The sequence below is a fragment of the Geotrypetes seraphini genome, chromosome 2 (assembly GCF_902459505.1).
Source record: "Geotrypetes seraphini chromosome 2, aGeoSer1.1, whole genome shotgun sequence".
Lineage (NCBI taxonomy): Eukaryota > Metazoa > Chordata > Amphibia > Gymnophiona > Dermophiidae > Geotrypetes > Geotrypetes seraphini.
Genome location: NC_047085.1, coordinates 3577205 through 3597299, shown reverse-complemented (window position 1 = coordinate 3597299; position 20095 = coordinate 3577205). Strand labels below are relative to the sequence as shown.

Here is a 20095-nt window from a genome sequence, read left to right as displayed (position 1 = left end):
GGAGAGCAGAAAGGACTACAGGGTGAAACTGAAAGAAGCCAAGAGAGAGATACGTTTGGCGAAAGCACAGGCGGAAGAACAAATGGCTAAAAATGTAAAAAAGGGAGATAAAAATTTTTTCAGATATATTAGTGAAAGGAGGAAGATAAAAAATGAAATTGCTACGCTAAAAGATGCTGGGAACAAATAAGTGGAGAGTGATGAGGAGAAAGCAAATGTGCTAAACAAATACTTCTGTTCTGTGTTCACAGAAGAAAATCCTGGAGAAGGACCGAGATTGTCTGGCAAAATTACACGAGAAAATGGAGTAGATTCTGCGCTGTTCACGGAGGAGGGTGTTTATGAGCAACTTGAAAAACTGAAGGTGGACAAAGCGATGGGACCAGACGGGATCCATCCCAGGATACTAAGGGAGCTCAGAGAGGTTCTGGCGAGTCCTATTAAAGACTTGTTCAACAAATCTCTGGAGACGGGAGTGATTCCTGGGGATTGAAGGAGAGCGGATATGGTCCCTATTCATAAAAGTGGTCACAGGGATGAAGCAGGAAACTACAGGCCGATGAGCCTCACTTCAGTTGTTGGAAAAATAATGGAAGTGTTGCTAAAAGAAAGGATAGTGTACTTCCTTGAATCTAATGGGTTACAGGATCCGAGGCAACATGGCTTTACAAAAGGTAAATCGTGCCAAACGAACCTGATTGAAATTTTTTGATTGGGTGACCAGAGAGCTGGATCGAGGACATATGCTAGATGTAATTTACTTGGATTTCAGCAAAGCCTTTGATACAGTTCCTCATAGGAGGCTGTTGAACAAACTTGAAGGGCTGAAGTTAGGACCCAAAGTGGTGAATTGGGTCAGAAACTGGCTGTCAGACAGACGCCAGAGGGTGGTGGTTAAAGGAAGTCGCTCGAAGGAAGGAAAGGTGACTAGTGGAGTCCCTCAGGGTTCGGTGCTGGGGCCAATCCTGTTCAATATGTATGTGAGTGACATTGCTGAAGGGTTAGAAGGAAAAGTGTGCCTTTTTGCAGATGATACCAAGATTTGTAACAGAGTAGACACCGAAGAGGGAGTGGAAAATATGAAAAAGGATCTGCAAAAGTTAGAGGAATGGTCTAATGCCTGGAAACTAAAATTCAATGCAAAGAAATGCAGAGTAATGCATTTGGGGATTAATAATAGGAAGGAACCGTATATGCTGGGAGGAGAGAAGCTGATATGCACGGACGGGGAGAGGGACCTTGGGGTGATAGTGTCCGAAGATCTAAAGGCGAAAAAACAGTGTGACAAGGCAGTGGCTGCTGCCAGAAGGATGCTGGGCTGTATAAAGAGAGGCGTAGTCAGTAGAAGGAAGAAGGTGTTGATGCCCCTGTACAGGTCATTGGTGAGGCCCCACTTGGAGTATTGTGTTCAGTTTTGGAGACCGTATCTGGCGAAAGACATAAGAAGACTTGAGGCGGTCCAGAGGAGGGCGACGAAAATGATAGGAGGCTTGCGCCAGAAGATGTATGAGGAGAGACTGGAAGCCCTGAATATGTATACCCTAGAGGAAAGGAGAGACAGGGGAGATATGATTCAGACGTTCAAATACTTGAAGGGTATTAACGTAGAACAAAATCTTTTCCAGAGAAAGGAAAATGGTAAAACCAGAGGACATAATTTGAGGTTGAGGGGTGGTAGATTCAGGGGCAATGTTAGGAAATTCTACTTTACAGAGAGGGTAGTGGATGCCTGGAATGCGCTCCCGAGAGAGGTGGTGGAGAGTAAAACTGTGACTGAGTTCAAAGAAGCGTGGGATGAACACAGAAGATTTAGAATCAGAAAATAATATTAAATATTGAACTAGGCCAGTTACTGTCCAGACTTGCATGGTCTGTGTCTGTGTATGGCCGTTTGGAGGAGGATGGGCAGGGGAGGGCTTCAATGGCTGGAAGGGTGTAAATGGGCTGGAGTAAGTCTTAACAGAGATTTTGGCAGTTGGAACCCAAGCACAGTACCGGGTAAAGCTTTGGATTCTTGCCCAGAAATAGCTAAGAAGAAAAAAAAAAAAATTTAAATTGAATCAGGTTGGGCAGACTGGATGGACCATTCGGGTCTTTATCTGCCGTCATCTACTAAGTTACTATGTCACTAAAAGGAAAGAGAATAGTTTCAACACAAAACTCGACAGAGTAAAAACTGTGTCTTCATTTATGATGCGCAAGAGTGGTACTTAAATGGAAGCCCAGCAGTGGGGAAGGAAGATGATACCGGATGGACTTCTATGGTCTGTGTCCTGTATATGGCAAGACGGATGGGGGGGGAGGAAGGCGGGGGCTGGAGTTAGTTGTTATGGCAATTCCAGACATGGGACAGTGTGGAGCCAATGCTGGACAGACTTCTACAGTCTCCGTCCCATATGCGGCAAAAAGGATCAAGAGCAATGATAAGTATTTTATACCACATTCAAATCGTCTGAGTACAGGTCTTACCTAACTTGGGGGGAGGAGGGGGGTCACAACTTATACTGAAACTTAGCAAGTAAAATGAGTAAATACTGGTTTGTTGCCTTGAGAAGGAATATGACTGTTGGGCAGTTTGGATGGACCACACATAAACTATATACTAAGGGATCCTTTTATTAAGGTGTGCTAACCGATTTAGCGCATGCTAAAGATTAGCATGCGCTAAATTCTAAGGCGCCCATAGAATATAATGGATGCCTTAGCATTTAGCATGTGCTAATCTTTAGCATGTGCTAAATCAGTTAGCGCACCTCAATAAAAGGACCCCTATATTACAAACTTCACCAAGAGCAAGCCTTAATGATTCTCATAGCATGACGTTGGCCATGACAAGACTGGTTTCCTCTCCTTCTACAACTCAGCAATTAGGATCCTATTCTGCTCCCGTTATTTCCAACTCCACTAACTCAGAACGAAGGCTGTCTCCTTCATCTCACTGGCACTCTCAGCCTGGTATCTATCTTCCCAGAGGTAGAAACCTCACCCCTGTCGCCTGCAGTCTTGAACATTATTGAAGCATCCAGAAAACCATCTACTAGACGCTGTTACCAACTTAAATGGACACAATTTACTCTTTGGATCTAGTCACATGTCTTCTACCATCTCTGCTGGATTACCTCCTTCATCTTTCCAATTCTGGGCTTCAAACTTATTTTCTACGTGTCCATCTCAGTGCAATCAGCACTTTTCATGCTCATTTGAATAGTAGACCCATCTCAATGCAGCCATTGGTCTGCAGAATCATGAAAGGTCTTTACCACACCAAATTTCCACTCAGGCACTGCCTGTGGAATGGGATTTGAATATTGTTCTCTCTATGCTCACGAAGCCTCCATTTGAACCCCTTTTGTCTTCTTCACTAAAACACCTCACCTGGAATGTTATTTTCCCACTCGCGCTAACTTCTGCACGTCAAGTCTGTGAATTACAAGCATTAGTATCAAATCCTCCCTATACTAGATTTTATCACAACAAAATTGTCCTCTGTACTCATCCGAAATTTTTACCAAAAGTGGTCTCTGAATTTCATCTCAACCAGTTCATTGTTTTATCCGTTTTCCTTCCAAAACCACATGCCCATCATAGGGAGTCAGCTGTCCATACCCTGGACTGTGAAAGAGCTCTTGCCTACTACTGTTAATCTTCTTTGACCCTAACAGATTAGGAGTTCCAGTTACCATGAGGACTATTTCATGCTGGCTAGTAAACTGCAGGTCCTTTGCATATTCTCAGGTTGGGCTGATGCTAGAGAGCCAAGCTATGGCGACTTCAATTGCATATTTACGCTCCACTCCCATTCAGAACATCTGCCACTTGGTCCTCAGTCCACACATTTACTTCTCATCACTACTTAGATCAACATTCTAGACGAGCCAGTCAGTTTGGTCAGGCAGTTCTCAAAAATGTATTTCCTCTTTAAAAGCCATCTTCCCTCCTTCCTCTGGGGTTTCACCAGCCTCATGACCTCTTCCTAGAGGCAGCTATTTAATCCTCTTCCTAGAGGCAGCTTGGAAGTCCCTTATGTGAGAATAGCTGCCTGCTGTTCTTGGAGAACACCTGCTACAGATAAGTAACTAGGCTTTATTAGGTTTGCAGGAATAAGAAAAAAATGCACCTCATCAGGTAGAGGTGAAGAAAATAAAGTAGGAAATTAAAGATGTACAAACAGAAAAAGCATTTTATTTACTACAGATCTGTATTGCATTTAAGGCTTTTTTTAAACTTGGTTTTTCTATTCAGCTTTTTTGGTTAACCATTATTTGAACAGATTGCAGTCTGCAAGATCAATTTTTTTTTTGTTCTTCACGATTAAACACTGGCTTATTTAATCTCTCTCTTTCCTTACTAAAAAGTCTGCCAAGTACTGGAGTTGCCATCGAAGCCCATTCCAGCCTCAATCCTGATCTGTCTTTGCCATTTACATATACAGACTGTAGAAGTTTGTTGGCATTGGTCTAACTTCCAAACCTTTGGAGCTGCCGCTAAAGCTTGCTCCAGCTATGAGGTCATTTAAGTTTTGCTTAAATTGAATTTCAGCCTTTTTCTACGTGGAGATCCAATTCCATCACTGTTTTTGTCTTCATGAACTTCCCCTTTTGTAAAGGATATTAGGAAGAGAAGCAGTTCTCCTGGGGAATAGTCTCATAGTATGGCAGAACATAAGAGAAGGGCGATAAGAGATGAAATGAAGGTGGAATAGTGCAGTTTCTGTTTTGTAGAGCTTGAGCGTTGCCATCTGCATCTTTGGAAGAACTAGCGGTGTTCTGGGCATTCTGGTGTCACTTCTGGGTGTCACTTCTGGTGTGCAGCCAGCACAATGACAGCTACCGTAATTCATTGTTTTCATCTTTCAGGCAATACTGAGAAAACCCTGCTGCAGAAGGACTGGGAAGAGAAACTGCTTCTGGTAAGAACTTATCTTGCTTAAATGAGCTGGGAGGGGTGCGATAGAAGGTAGATAGATATGGAGAAGGGCTCTTGAGAAGACTTAGGTGACAAATGTTTATGAGAATAAACAGGATGATGGCGAGAGGAAGAAGTAATTGTAAGCGCCTGGTTTAGAGAATTGTCCTTTCCTTATTGCCTCACTAGACCAGTCCAGACAAATGGGTTGTGTTCTTCCTTCTAGAAGATGAAGGCAGGTAACACTTAGATTTCAATGACATTATCAGCTGTATACCTAGCTGAAAGCAGCTAGTATTTCTCTGCCTCCAGCAAATGATGGTGGGGGGGGATTGTCAGATGGACTGGTGCAGCACAATGTTGGACAGGCCAATCTCCTGAGATCACAGACTATGGTCAATGGTTTGACTCAGTCAGCTTATGGGCCTTTACCCTGATAAAGCAAGAAGATGAGCTTTCCCTCTGATAGCCCAGCCTTGGCACACATACCTTGGTGTAGTGAGACTTTAGGAGTCCCAGATCTTATGGGATTGTGCTAGTCGAATGCTTTGGAGAAAACAAGTGCTTGGCCTATGAGTCTCATCTTGGATCCATGGGGGAAGTTGGGGCAGCTTTCTAGAGCACTGGAACAGGGTGTTGACTTTATCTCACTAACTATAGAGACAAAGCTTGGGCTGCTCTATGGGGGACTGGAACTGTGTAATAAACCAGAAGATAATGTGTCCAAGCCACTGAAGGCAAAAAATGTCCATCCAGTTTTACTGGTTAATTTCTGTTCTTGGAAGAGTGGGTGGTGGGGGAGAGTGAGTGGAGATTTCATATGCTCTGATAACCGAATGGTGGGGTATGGAGTGGGGAAGATCTAAAAAGAAAGGCTTGCTGATAGCTACACCATGGTTGGCAAATGGGATAGACTAACTGGAAAGACCAGAAATGAGCAGATGGATTTTTTTCTATCTTGGTTTATATGTTGTTGAGTTACTTCTCCTGAAGAATACGGACTGGGAGAAATTAAGATTTTGGGGGTAGGGGAATGCGCCTCATTCACACCTCTCTCCCCTGAAGAATGTTTTCCAGACAATTTGTAATCTAAACCTTTTTTGATCTTGCAGTTTCTGGAGCAGACACTTCTGAAGATTAAGGAAGGGAACTGGATTTGTCACCTGGCTCAGGAGATGAGCAAGCATTTGAATGACTACAATAAATCACCCTCCGAGAAGGTGTGTTAATGTCTCCTTAGCCACTCAGATGTGGGACCTGTGGGAAGAGATAAAATGACACGAACACAAAAATATTTTCATAGCAAAGCCTCTAATTCACTTTGTTAAAACTATGAGAAGTTCCTTTTCAAATTGTGTCTCCAAGCTACGGAAATCAGTCCCCATAAAGATAAGAACGTGTAGAGAATATCCTAAATTTAAGAAGCTCTTTCAAATGTGTTTTATTTCTATTATTTGTTTGTTATGTTACATGCTATCTATCTATATTCATCCCTTATAAGCATACTGCTGGAGAGAAAATCTAACAGCCCTGGCATAACTGTATAAGGCTGGGGCAGAGTTAGGTGGAAGCAAGGGCATGAATGATAGATCATCTGAAGACAAAGACTGTATCTGAATTCAAGGCATTTGGGATCTCTTAGGGAGAGGAGAAGATAGTGGACGCTCTGGTAGGGCCATTTGGTCTTTATCTGCCATCATGATGAAGATTTTGAGCTTGAAGGTGATAGAATAGAAGTTGTAAAGGATTTCAATCTCCTGGGAACTTTTGTAAACAAAACAGCAACTAGCAGGGAAGAAATACTCCACAGAATAGCACTTGGTCGCTCTTCAATGAAGGCTCTTGACAAAGTATTCAAAGGCAAGGAAGTAACACTCCAAACGAAGAACAGACTTGTTCACGCACTCATTTTCTCAGTGGTCAATTACAGATGCAAAAGCTGGACACGGAAACAAGACAGAAAGAAGATTGACTCATTTGAGCTTTGGTGCTGGAGAAGGATTTTAGGCGAAGAACTAATAAATCAATTCTGGAAGAGATCAAATGGGCTATGTCACTTGAAGCCCAAATTAAGTTATGACTCTTTTATTTTGGTCACACCATCAGAAGAGAGAGATCACTGGAGAAGGATGTCATGTTTAGGAAGCTCGAAGGAACCAGGCAATCTGATGGCCAAACATGTTGAAAACAACCATGGGGATGACATTGGAGGACTTTACTGGATCAGCACAAAACCGATTTCTTTTTAGATCTGTAATTCATCAAGTTGCTAGGGCTGAGTTAATGGCACCTAACACATTCAGTCCCTATGAGGACATGTCTATAACTGGGCATTTCAATTTCAGCACCTGGGGGCACCTACATGTTAGGCATGACCAGTTCCATTCTAGAATAATAGTTTTTAGCCTGGTGTTGATATACCTAACATGTAGGTGCCCCCTCCAGCCAAGCTATAGATCTGGTGAAACTGCTGGGGGTGGCAAAGGCATACTTAGTTACTGTATTTTGCACTTCAGTTGTACCTTGCCCGTGCCCCCACCATGGTCTGTGCGTATCAGTGCTCCCCCCACACTTGCATTTACGCACTGATGTGTACCTTTTACATACTAGTGCTGAAGAGTTTGCTGCCACTTACACACATGATCATATGAGTACCACAAACTAAACTATTTTGTAGAGTTACACACTCGAGTGACAGAAAAATGTGGGTCTCCTCTACAAAAGCTCTCTGTACAAATAACCCAGCAATTTTAAACTTTAGATGCCGATATTAAATAGGTTGCTTGTTTTTGCTTCATGAAACTTTTGGTCATGGATCAGGTTTGTTACTCAACATTTGAAATAAGACATCTCTAGTTTTTGTGAGTGTGTAGAAACATTTGGTAAGAACATAATAACATAAGAATTGCCGCTACTGGGTCAGACAAATGGTCCATCCTGCCCAGCAGTCCGCTCACGCGGCGGCCCCAAGGTCAAGACCAGTGCTCCAAATGAGTCCATCCTCACCAGTTTAGCATGAACTTGTCCAACTTTGTCTTGAAACCCTGGAGGGTATTTTCCCCTACAACAGACTCCGGAAGAGCGTTCCAGTTTTCTACCATTCTCTGGGTGAAGAAGAATTTCCTTACATTTGTACGGAATCTATCCCCTTTCAACTTTAGAGAGTGCCCTCTCGCTCTCCCTACCTTGGAGAGGGTGAACAGTCTGTCTTTCTCTACTAAGCCTATTCCCTCCAGTATTTTGAATGTTTTGATCATGTCCCCTCACAATCTCCTCTTTTCACAGGAGAAGAGGTCCAGTTTCTCTAATCTCTCATTGTACGGCAACTCCTTCAGCCCCTTAACCATTTTAGTCGCCCTTCTCTGGACCCTTTCGAGTAGTACCGTGTCTTTCCTCATGTATGGCAACCAGTGCTGGATGCTGTACTCCAGGTGAGGGCGCACCATGGCCCGGTACAGCGGCATGATAACCTTCTCGGATCTATTTGTGATCCCCTTCTTGATCATTCCTAGCATTCTGTTCACCCTTTTCGTCACTGTAGCACATTGTGCAGATGGCTTCATGGACTTGTCGATCAGAACTCCCAAGTCCCTTTCCTGGGAGATCTCTCCAAGTACTTCCCCCGACATCCTGTATTCGTGCATGAGATTTTTGTTCCCGACATGCATCACTTTGCACTTATCCACATTGAACCTCATTTACCATGTCGATGCCCATTTCTCGAGCTTGATTATGTCACGTTGCAGTTCTTCGCAATCCCCCTGTATCTTCACTACTCTGTATAACTTCATATCGTCCGCAAATTTAATCACATCGCTCGTCGTACCAATGTCCAGATCGTTTATAAAGATGTTGAAGAGCACAGATCCAAGCACTGAGCCCTGCGGCATCCTGCTGGTGACGCTCTTCCAGTCTGAGAATTGTCCATTTACCCCCACTCTCTGTCTCCTATGCTCCAGCCAGTTTTTATCCACGTGAGAATTTCACCCTCGATTCCATGGCATGCAATTTTCCGAAGTAGTCGTTCCGAAGTAGCCTGCCAACTATCCGACGATTCACTCATAGGTATCCTGACCTGCATTCTTTGTTACATAACAACAGGAAAATGGAATGCAAACAAACAAGCACTCGAAGAATTCATTTACCAGAACTCTCTAACATCACCTCATAACCTGCTTCTTGGAGACATAAACCTCCACCTAGAAGACAACACCTCCAAACAAGTAGAAAATATACTCTCATACCTCAAAGCACTGACCTACCAGATCCTCAATCCCCAACCCACACACGAAAAAGGCCACCAACTAGATATTGCTGCATACATGACCCAACTCCCTCACAATCCTGAAATCCAAATCTCAAACGGGGCCTGCCATCCCTCCCTCTGGTCAGACCACTACAAATACACCTTTAACATCAACTGGGTTCAACGCAATAACAAACAACATCCCCCCTCAAAATCCCCTTCAAAACACACCAAAAAATTGAACCCACCACATTCTGGGATAAAGCAGACCCCGCAATCGCTACCATAGCCCCCAACAAATTCATATCCCAATAGCGAACTTTAAGCGAAACCATCCTGAATGAGCTCGCTCCAAAAAAATCAAAACTCAGAATCTGCAGACCGTCAAACAAATGGTTCGACACCGAACTTCTCCAATTAAAAAAGCACTGCAGACAACTAGAAAGAGAATGGAAAAAAATAACCTAGAACACACCAAAATAGCATGGAGAAGCCAAATCAAACAACACAAGAAGAAACTCAAGGAAAAACGGAAAGCCTACTACTCTAAAATGGTAGGCACAGAAACTCTAGACACAAAAAAGCTATTCAATCTAGTAAAGAACCTCACTGATACCAAACCTTTCCTAGCTACACAAGGAAGCCATCCACCGACAGCCATCCAACTTGCAGACCACTTCAAAAACAAGATCACCAAGATCAGAACTACCTTCAACAATATACACACACACCTCGACGAGATAACTACAAACTCTTCAATAGGAGAAGCCATTGCGGCAGACAGAAGCTGGACCAACTTCCCAGTAGTACACTGGTCTGATAGGAATCGACTCTACAAGTAATACAGCCAAGCATCATGCGACCTTAATAATAATAATAACTTTATTCTTCTATACCGCCACAATCTTGCGACTTCTAGGCGGTTTACAATCAAGAGTGCTGGACATTCAGCGAAATACAATAAGTAGATATTCAGAGGAAATACAGAGATCAGAGACCTCAGGAGGAAATAGTATAGAAATACAATTTGCTGAGCGAAAATGTAATATGTACATTTTAGTAGGTAATGTCCGACAGGACCTGTTGGGGATAAATAGCAACGTAAAGTTACGATAAGATGAAGATAACAGATTATATTTATAATAGTGCTGTAAGTTCAGGTGAAATAGGGAGGGGGGAGGAAGAGGAAGAGCGGGTCAATTGTTTAGGTATTTCTGGAACAGGTATGTTTTTAGGTGTTTCCTGAATTCCCCATATGTAGTGGGCGAAAGCAGTTGGTCTAGGTCTTTGCCCCATAGGACTGCTTGGTGAGAGAGAAGGTGTTCGTGGTGTTTTTTCATTTTGCAGCCTCTAACTGGAGGGTAAATGAGTTTTGGGTATGTGTTTCTCTTGAGTTTGTTATTAGAAAATGATAAAAAGGTCCGTTATGTACTTGAGGGTCAGGCCGTATAGTACTTTGAAGCAGAGGCAGGCAAATTTAAACCTTACTCGGGCTTCCGTTGGTAGCCAGTGCAGCTGCCGATAGTAGGGTGTCACGTGGTCGATTAATAACTGCCCCACCTACCTGATGTCAAACACCTCCACCACATTCAGAGCTAGCCTCATGCAATGGATACAAACCACATTAACGGAAGGACAATTCCCACAGGACCTAGGAGAGATCATAATCACCCCAATTGTGAAAGATCACAAAGGCCCAATAGACAACCCCTCTAACTACAGACCCATCGCTTCAAAACCAATATACGTTAAAATAATAGAAGGTCTAGTTGCACAATTCCTTACTAACTACCTGGAAGACCATAACCTACTTCACCCCTCACAATCAGGATTTCGAACCAACCACAGCACAGAGACACTACTAGTAACCCTACTAGACATAGCTCGAAAGCATATCAGCAAAGGCAAAAAGATGTTGATAATCCAACTTGATCTCTCTGCAGCATTTGACCTGGTCGACCACTCCATACTGCTACATACTTGATACCATTGGGATCTCAGGCAAGGTTTACAATTGGTTCCAAGGATTCCTCAAATCAAGAACCTACAGAGTAAAGTCCAACGATATCAAATCAGATCCATGGTCCAACCCCTGCGGAGTTCCACAAGGATCACCATTATCACCTACGCTCTTTATCTCTTCTCTTGGAACCACTTTAGACAACTTAAATGTTACATCCTTCAGCTACGCAGATGACATCACCATACTCCTCCCCTCTGACCCACTAGAGCTCACCTCAATGGAAAAAACACTAGATGCAGTAGAAAAATGGATGGTAGACCACAAACTGAAACTAAACTCAGATAAAACAAAAATCCTAATGCTCGAAAAGGCCAAAACCCCCACCATCACAGAACTGGAAATTAAGAACACCAAATACCCAATACAGCCTGAACTTAAACTCCTAGGAGTAACGATAGACAGGTGCTGCACAATGCAGGCCCAAATCAATAAGACAAGTTTCAAGTTTATTAGAATTTTATATACCGCCTATCAAGGTTATCTAAGCGGTTTTACAATCAGGTACTCAAGCATTTTCCCTATCTGTCCCGGTGGGCTCACAATTTATCTAACGTACCTGGGGCTATGGAAGATTAAGTGACTTGCCCAGGGTCACAAGGAGCAGCATGGGATTTGAACCTACAACCGCAGGGTGCGGAGGCTGTAGCTTCAACCACCACGCCACAACCCAGAAAGCTTTTTTAATTATGAGAAATCTACGTAAAATAAGAAAATTCTTTGACCCAGAGCAATTCAGGCTAATTGTCCAATCCCTAGTCTTAGGTCTACTGGACTATTGCAATTCCCTCTATCTACCTTGCCCTGCCAACATGCTAAAACAACTTCAGTCTATACAAAACACCGCTCTCAGACTGATCTACTCTCTGAGAAAATATGATCACATCACCACTGCCTTCCTAGACTCTCACTGGCTACCAATACAAGCACAAATTCAATTCAAATTCTACTGTCTATTATTCAAAGTATTAAACAGCTCTTCCCCCTCCTACCTAAACAACTGCCTAAATCAGATCCTCACCACAAGACAAAGAAGAACCCTGACCCCATTTGCCTACCCTCCGCTCAAAGGCACTCAGCGCAAGAAGATGTTTGACAACCTTCTTGCAACGCAAGCAGCAAAACTTGACCACTTCATCTCCAATCTGCTGACGGCAACGGGCGACCTCAAATCATTTCGAAAAGAAATCAAAACCCTGCTATTCAAAAAATGTATCCAGATACCTTAACCCTCCCCCTCTTCCTTCTCCTCCCTGGTAAATTCCCCTCCCAAAGCCTCCACTCTGGTAATCTCTTCCTCCTCAAAATACCAACCAAGAATACAGATCCCTAAAATGTAATTTAATCTCATTTGTAACTTATTTGTAATATTACCTAGAAATGTCCAGTCATTTTACTATCTAATTTGCAAGTTCTCCTGGAAATTATCCAGCTATCTTACCTCTTTTGTAACCAAAAAACAATTGTAACGTTACTGGAAATGTCCAGTTAGCTCTTTTGTAATCCGCCTTGAACTGCAAGGTATAGGTGGAATAGAAGTCACTAATGTAATGTAATGTAATGTAATGTAACTTTGTCTAACGCCTTCTGAAAATCCAGATATACAATGTCAACCGGGTCGCCCTTGTCTATCCGCCTGTTTACTCCCTCGAAGAAGTGCAGCAAGTTCGTCAGGCAAGATCTGCCTTTACTAAAACCATGTTGTCGCAGGCATTTTTGATGCCAAAACACAGCCTGTGTTGGGTCCTCCAATAAAGAACTCTGGCTATTCCATTCTTGGCGACCCTTAGTGCTTTTTTTCTCGCTGTTTTGAGGTATAGCAGGGAGTGTGTGGAGGTTCCATTGCTGTCTCTGTTCTGAGGTAAAAACACAGAGAAAATGACAGCAGATAAAGGCCATGAGGCCCATTCCCATTATCCTCTATCTCTTCCTCCCCTTAGAGATCCCACATGCCTGTCCCATGCTTTCAGACAGAAGGGGACAGGAAATTTGGGGTCCAGGCTAAAGGGAGACTCCTGTTCAAGCTGCCACCATTGTAGCAAAGGAAAGACTTTCCCATGCTGTAATATCTGAGAAGCACTGTGGTCAAGCAGTGCCTTGGGCAGGAGTCAGCTGGAGAGTTCCGCTGTGCTGTGAGGAGGATTAAGTTGACGTTTCTCCAGCCTTCTAATGCAGAATAATTTTCTCTTTTTCCCCAGGATTTCTTGTACCGATGTATTGGAACGGTCCTGAAGTCATGCCCCAGTAAAGAAGAGGTGAAGAAGCAGTTGCAAGAGTTGCTGATGACTGCCCGATACCAGGAGGATGTGGAGAGGGAGGTGAGGGATTCACCATGGTGCCTGGTCCCGTTGCATTTAGAGCCTTAAGAGAGAACAGGAGCTCAAAAGAGATTTCAAGAAAATGTTCAAAACCTGTCATTCTCATGATCGCAATCCAGTTGTAATCCAGAACCTTACTGTAATTATGCTGGACTCTCTGGCAAAACCTATTGTAAGCTGCAATTAATCCTTGTAGAAATGTGTGGGATATAAGAAATTGTATGGTACAATAAGTAAAAAAAAAAACCAACATGAAGTGGAATCCCACTGGTTGGAAGGGGCTGTAGTGTTTCTGAGGAACAGGGAAAGTTAGAAACTGCGTAGTCCAGAAGGCAATGGGATCATCAGTTCAGGGAGTAGAAGGGCTGAGGAAAACCTGGGGCGGGGCCTTCCTATTGGAAGGGGTTTTAGTAGCCCATAGACCCTATTATAATGGAAGGGAGTGTGTGAAGAGGCCCTTTTAAAGGCTGGGGGAGGGGAGCCACACAGCACAGGGGAATGAGAGAGGAGGGTGAGGACAAGAATTAGAGCCCAGCCAGAGAAGAGAGAGAGAGGGCCAGCCAGAGTAAAGGGTCTACCCAACCCGGGGCACAGAGGACCCCAAGGTAGCTGGTGTACTGGTGGGGAGAGGACACTCCTGAGGTTGCAGAGGACGGCATGAAAGTGAGCTGAGTCCTTAACATTAATGGCTTGTTGTGTGCTAAGTCATTTATATTCTTTATCCCAGGACAAGCAGGCAGCCTATTCTCGCATATGGGTGACGTCATCCATGGAGTCCGGATGTGGACAGCCTCGCAAGCATACTTGATTGTAGAAAACTTCAGAAGTTTCGAGTCAGCCGCACTGCGCATGCACAAGTGCCTTCCCACCCAGCACAGGGCAAGTCTCCTCAGTTCTCAGTTTTCCGTGGAGCTGAGAAGTCTATACTTTGACACTCTGCGTTGAACTTCTTTTACTTGGTGCCTTCTCTCACCACGGTTTGTGCTCTTTTTAGTCACGAATCGCTGTGTTACTTACTTTATTTTCTCTTTTTAAAAAAAAGAAAAAAAAAAAGACTTTATTTTATTTTTCTTTGTCGACTGACTGGCGGAGCAGGCCGCTTGACCGCAGCCTGTGGGCTTTGACTTCGCAGCGGCTATCTTCCCTCCTATGTCCCGGCCAATAACGGGCTTCAAGAAGTGTAGCTAATGCCAGCGTGCGATTTCTCTCATGGACCCACACCGCTGGTGCCTTAAGTGCCTCGGGCCTGGCCATAGTCCTAAGTCGTGCGAGAGCTGTGCTACTCTTCAACCTCAAGCTCTTCAGGATGGACTCTTCAGTGACACCCTCAACCTCGAGTGCTGCCTCGGTTCCACCTTCCATCGAGGGTCCTCCTGCTTCCACGACTCCGACCTCGAGTCTCATCAGACCTTCCTCGTTTGGATCGTCTTTGGCCTCAAGTACACCTGCTTTGTCTTCTCCTGAGCTTCCCTCGGATCAGATACCTAAGCAGAAGGTTCCGGCAGTGGCCTTAAGCTCTCCAAGACCTCCAAGTCGAAGCACATCTCCACTGCCACCTTGGAGCCTTTAGCCTCAGCAAGTGGTCCAGTTTCAGACGCGGATCCACATTTGCAGGCTTCTCTCCAGACCATGTTGGAGCAGCAATTTGTTCAATTATTGAGCAAATATGGTTCTGCCTCGACTATGCCTCCTGTAATCCAGCCTGGGCATTCAGCAGTATCCCGCGAGGTCGAGTCCCTACCTGTGCCTCGAGCTGAAGCTTCACACTCTATGCAAGGAGCCGAGTCTTTGCGAGTGTCTGGTCTGGCAACAACACACTCTATGCAAGGAGAAGATTCATTGCGAGTGTCTCGACAGGAATCCTCGCACTCCATACAAGGAGCAGAGTCTTTGGGAGTGCTTCGAGATTCCTCGATCCAAACTACTGAGTTTCGATCTACAGCTTCTAGCCCTATTCATTCACCAGCAGCATTGCCTGTTTACATATATAGGGCGAAGTCTCCTTGATCCTACTCGAGATTTGCTTCCAGATTCCATTCTCATTGTCGATCAAGGCCCTCATCGAGACATCCATCGAGGCGCAGGTCTTCTTCCAAAGAGTAGCCTTCCTTGTCCAGGCCTCATTCCAGACCTTCATGCTCTTTGAGGCCTCCAACTCCTCGATCGAGGTCACCACTTTCAGACCCCGAGGACTCAGCTGCTTCCATTGCCTCCTCCAAGTCTCCATATTCATTGGATTGCCACTTTTCCAGAGAGGCTTCACCTTCGTTTCCACTTGAGGTGCTTCGAGGTCATCAAGCCCCTCTCGAGGCAGGGCCTTGGCGGATCAGCTGTCTTTCTTTTCCTTCCTTTAGCAGATGGCTGATGACCTGGAAATTCAATTAGATGCTGGTTCTAAATACTCTAAGGAGTATCTAGAGGTAATGCATCTGCCTCAACCTCCTGCTGAGTCACTTAAGCTTCCTTTTAACCGGCTTTTGTCTCAAATTTTCAAACGATGTCTGGAGACTCCTAATGCTATACCTGCTGTTCCAGGCAAGTTGGACTCGAGGTATAGAACTCTACATTGCAGAGTTTGAGAATTCACAGTTATCTCACCAATCCCTCCTTGTGGAGTCTTCGTTGAAAAGAACCCATCCTTCCAGGGTCTATGCTGCAGTTCCTCCTGGACGAGAGGGTAAGACTATGGACAAGTTTGGACGTCATCTTTATCAAAATGTTATGATGTCGTCCAAAGTCCTCAACTACAATTTTGTTTTCATTACTTATCTCAAGTTCCTCATTGATATTTTTCCAGGCTTTCTGAAGAACCTGGATCAACATAGGCATTTCGAGTTCCAAGAAGTCACTGCTACTTTGTCACAACTCAGATTACATCTTCTCCAGTCATCTTATGATGCCTTTGAACTGTCTGCTAGGGCCACTGCTTTCTCTGTAGTGATGCGCCGCTTGGCCTGGCTTCGCACCATTGACATGGACCCTAATCTTCAGGTCCAAGGCTAACATTCCTTGTGAGGGCAATGACCTCTTTGATGAATCCATAGAGATGGCCACTAAGAAATTGTCTGAACATGAAAAATCTTTTGCTTCCATTGTCAGACCAAAGCCAAAGCTAGCTCCTGCAAAACCTTCATGCCCTCCTCCAGTTTTCCAGAGGCGTTATATTCCAAGGGCGGCACCTCCCAAGAAACCGCAACAGCAGAAGCAACAGAAACCTCAGCTTTCTGCTGCGCCTAAGGCTGCGCAGCCTTTTTGACTGTTTGAAACAGAGCATAACCTCCATCGTTCTGCCTCTGTCCTCCCTTCCTCCCATAGGCGGTCATGTCCATCATTTTTATCATCGATTGGAGACCATTACATCCGACCTCTGGTGCTGTCAATAATCAGGGAAGGATACTCTCTTCATTTCACTCTGATTCCACCAGAGTTTCCTCCAAGAGAGTATCCTTCCAATCCATCCCAGACCGCCCTTCTTTTTCAGGAAACTCAGGCTCTGCTTCATCTCCGTGCCATCAAGGAAGTTCCTCTGGAACATCAGAGCAGGGGGTTTGTAGTCCCGTTACTTCCTAGTTCCGAAGAAGATGGGTGATCAGTGACCCATTCTGGATCTCAGGGCTTTCAACAAATTTTTAGTCAAAGAAAAATTTCACATGTTGTCCCTGGTGTCCCTTTACCCTCTTCTAGATCAGAACGACTGGTTATGTTCTCTAGATCTCAAGGAGGCTTATACTCACATCCCCATTCATCTGACCTCCAGTCAGTACCTCAGATTTCGGGTGGGGAATCTGCATTACCAATACAGAGTGCTACCCTTTGGCCTGGCTTCATCTCCCAGAGTGTTCACCAAGTGCCTGGTGGTGGTAGCAGCAGCTCAAAGAACCATGGTCTTCAGGTGTTTCCCTTCCTAGACGACTGGCTCATCAAAGATTCAACATCTCAGGGGGTTATTGTAGCGACCCATTTGGACCACGTGATTCCTACAAAGCTTGGGATTCGAAATCAACTTCCCCAAATCCCAACTTCAGCCCTCAGAATCTACAGTTCATCGGAACTGTTCCGGACACTATTCAACTCAGAGCATTTCTTCCTCAACAATGTCTGGATGCTCTTCTTCAACTCTGTCATGCAGTGTCTTCCCGTTCTTCAATCTCAGCGAGACACATGATGGTCCTCCTAGGTCACATGGCCTCCACAGTGCACGTGACTCCTTTTGCCAGACTTCACCTCAGAATTCCTCAGTGGACCCTGTCATCTCAGTGGACGCAGGCTTGCGAAACACTCTCTTGACACATTACAGTCACTCCTTCGTTGAGACAATCTCTCTGCTGGTGGATGCTCTCTTCCAATCTCTCCAGAGGCTTGCTGTTTCAAACGCCCCCTCATCAGAAGGTCCTCACAACAGATTCCTCGACCTACACTTGGGGGGCTCATCTCAATGGTCTCCGTACTCAAGGCCTCTGGACCAGCACAGATTGTCAGTGTCACATCAATCTGTTGGAACTCAACAATGGGTCACGAGCGGAGTTCCACAGGGGTCGGTGCTAGGACCTCTATTGTTCAATATATTTATTGACGATCTGGAGACGGGGACAAAATGTGAGGTTATCAAATTTGCTGATGACACCAAACTCTGCAGCAGGGTTAGGAACAAGGAAGACTGTGAAAACCTGCAAAGGGACCTAACGAGACTGGAAGACTGGGCAAATAAGTGGCAAATGAGTTTTAACGTAGAAAAATGCAAAGTCATGCACGTAGGGAAAAAGAACCCGATCTTCAGCTACAAAATGGGGGGAACACCGCTAGGGGTGAGTAACCTTGAAAGGGATCTGGGGGTGATGGTTGACACATCACTGAAACCATCGGCGCAATGTGCGACAGCCTCAAAGAAAGCAAACAGAATGCTGGGCATCATCAAAAAGGGTATCACAACCAGGACGAAGGAAGTCATCATGCCGCTGTATCGCGCAATGGTGCGCCCTCACCTGGAGTACTGTGTTCAATACTGGTCGCCGTACCTCAGAAAGGACATGGCGGTACTCGAAGGAGTGCAGAGGAGGGCGACTAAACTGATAAAAGGTATGGGAAATTTCTCTTACGCTGACAGGTTAAAAACGCTGGGGCTGTTCTCTCTGGAGAAGAGGAGACTTAGAGGGGACATGATAGAAACCTTCAAAATCCTAAAGGGCATAGAGAAAGTGAATAAGAACAGATTCTTCAAACTGTGGGGAGCCACAAGCACTAGGGGTCACTCGGAGAAATTGAAAGGAGACAGGTTTAGAACAAATGCTAGGAAGTTCTTTTTTACCCAGAGGGTGGTGGACACATGGAACAAGCTTCCGGAGGAGGTGATAAGCCAGAACTCTGTACAGGGGTTCAAGGAAGGTTTGGATAGGTTCCTGGAGGATAAGGGGATAGAGGGGTACAGATAGAACTTGAGGTAGGTTATAGAAGTGGTCAGTAACCACTTCACAGGTCGCGGACCTGATGGGCCGCCGCGGGAGCGGACCGCTGGGCGGGATGGACCTCTGGTCTGACCCAGTGGAGGCAACTTCTTATGTTCTTATGTTCTTAAAGCCTTTCAACATCTTCATGACCAGGTAGTCCTCATTCGGAAGGACAACCAAGTCGCTATGTACTATGTCAACAAACAGGGATCTCCCTCCCTTTGTCAAGAAGGTCTGAAGATTTGGGACTGGGCAGTCCTCCACAACACCTTTCTGAAAGCTGTCTACATCCAAGGGGTGAAAAACTGTTGGGTGGACAAATTGAGTCATCTTCTGCAACCTCACTAATGGACACTCAATTCCTCGCCTCTTCGTCACATTTTTTCGCAGTGGGGAACTCCTCAGATAGATCTCTTTGCATCTTCCCACAACCACAAACTGCCTCAGTTCTGCTCCAGGATATATTCTCATCGCCTCCAGGCAGATGCTTTTCTACTGGAATGGACAAATCACTTCCTGTATGCATTCCTTCCATTCCCTCTCATTCTCAAGACTTGCCAAGTTGAAAAATGATCATGCCACCATGATTCTGATAGCTCCTCGGTGGCTGAGACAACCTTGGTACTCCCTTCTACTTCAAATCAGCAGCAGGGTGCCATACCTTCTACAAGTTTTTACGTCTCTGCTTTCACAGAATCAAGGGTCTCTACTTCATCCCAACCTGCAGTCTCTGCACCTGACAGCTTGGTACCTCTCAACCTGACTCCTCTTCAGTTTTCTCAACCTGTAAGAGACATTTTAGAGGCTTCTAGGAAGCCGACCACTAGACAATGCTACCATCAAAAATGGACTAGATTTTCTATGTGGTGCATCTCTCATGATAAGGAGCCTCAAGATTCCTTCTTATCTTCTGTTCTAGATTATCTTTTGCACTTATCCACCTCTGGCCTCAAGTCTACATCGATCCGAGTCCATCTCAGTGCAATTGCTGCTTTCTACCAGCCTATTGAAGGGAAACCCCTCTCTGCTCATCTGGTGGTTTCCAAGTTTATGAAAGGGCTTTTCATTGTTAAACCTCCTAAACTAAACTAAACCTTAGGTTTATATACCGCACCATCTCCGTAGACACAGGATTTAGGATGAGAAAGGAACTCCAGTGGAG

General features: G+C 44.8%; 1 protein-coding gene across 5 annotated transcripts in view; it reads left to right on the top strand.

Annotated features, from left to right (window-relative positions):
- The window catches only part of MROH1 (maestro heat like repeat family member 1), a 411563-nt gene that overhangs the window by 183144 nt on the left and 208324 nt on the right, over positions 1–20095 (top strand). For all 5 annotated transcript variants that reach the window (XM_033934479.1, XM_033934480.1, XM_033934481.1 and 2 more), the window contains 3 exons: positions 4857–4909; positions 6018–6125; positions 13370–13489. In XM_033934479.1, coding sequence (XP_033790370.1) covers positions 4857–4909; positions 6018–6125; positions 13370–13489 — 281 coding nt within the window. The remainder of the gene's footprint in view (positions 1–4856; positions 4910–6017; positions 6126–13369; positions 13490–20095) is intronic.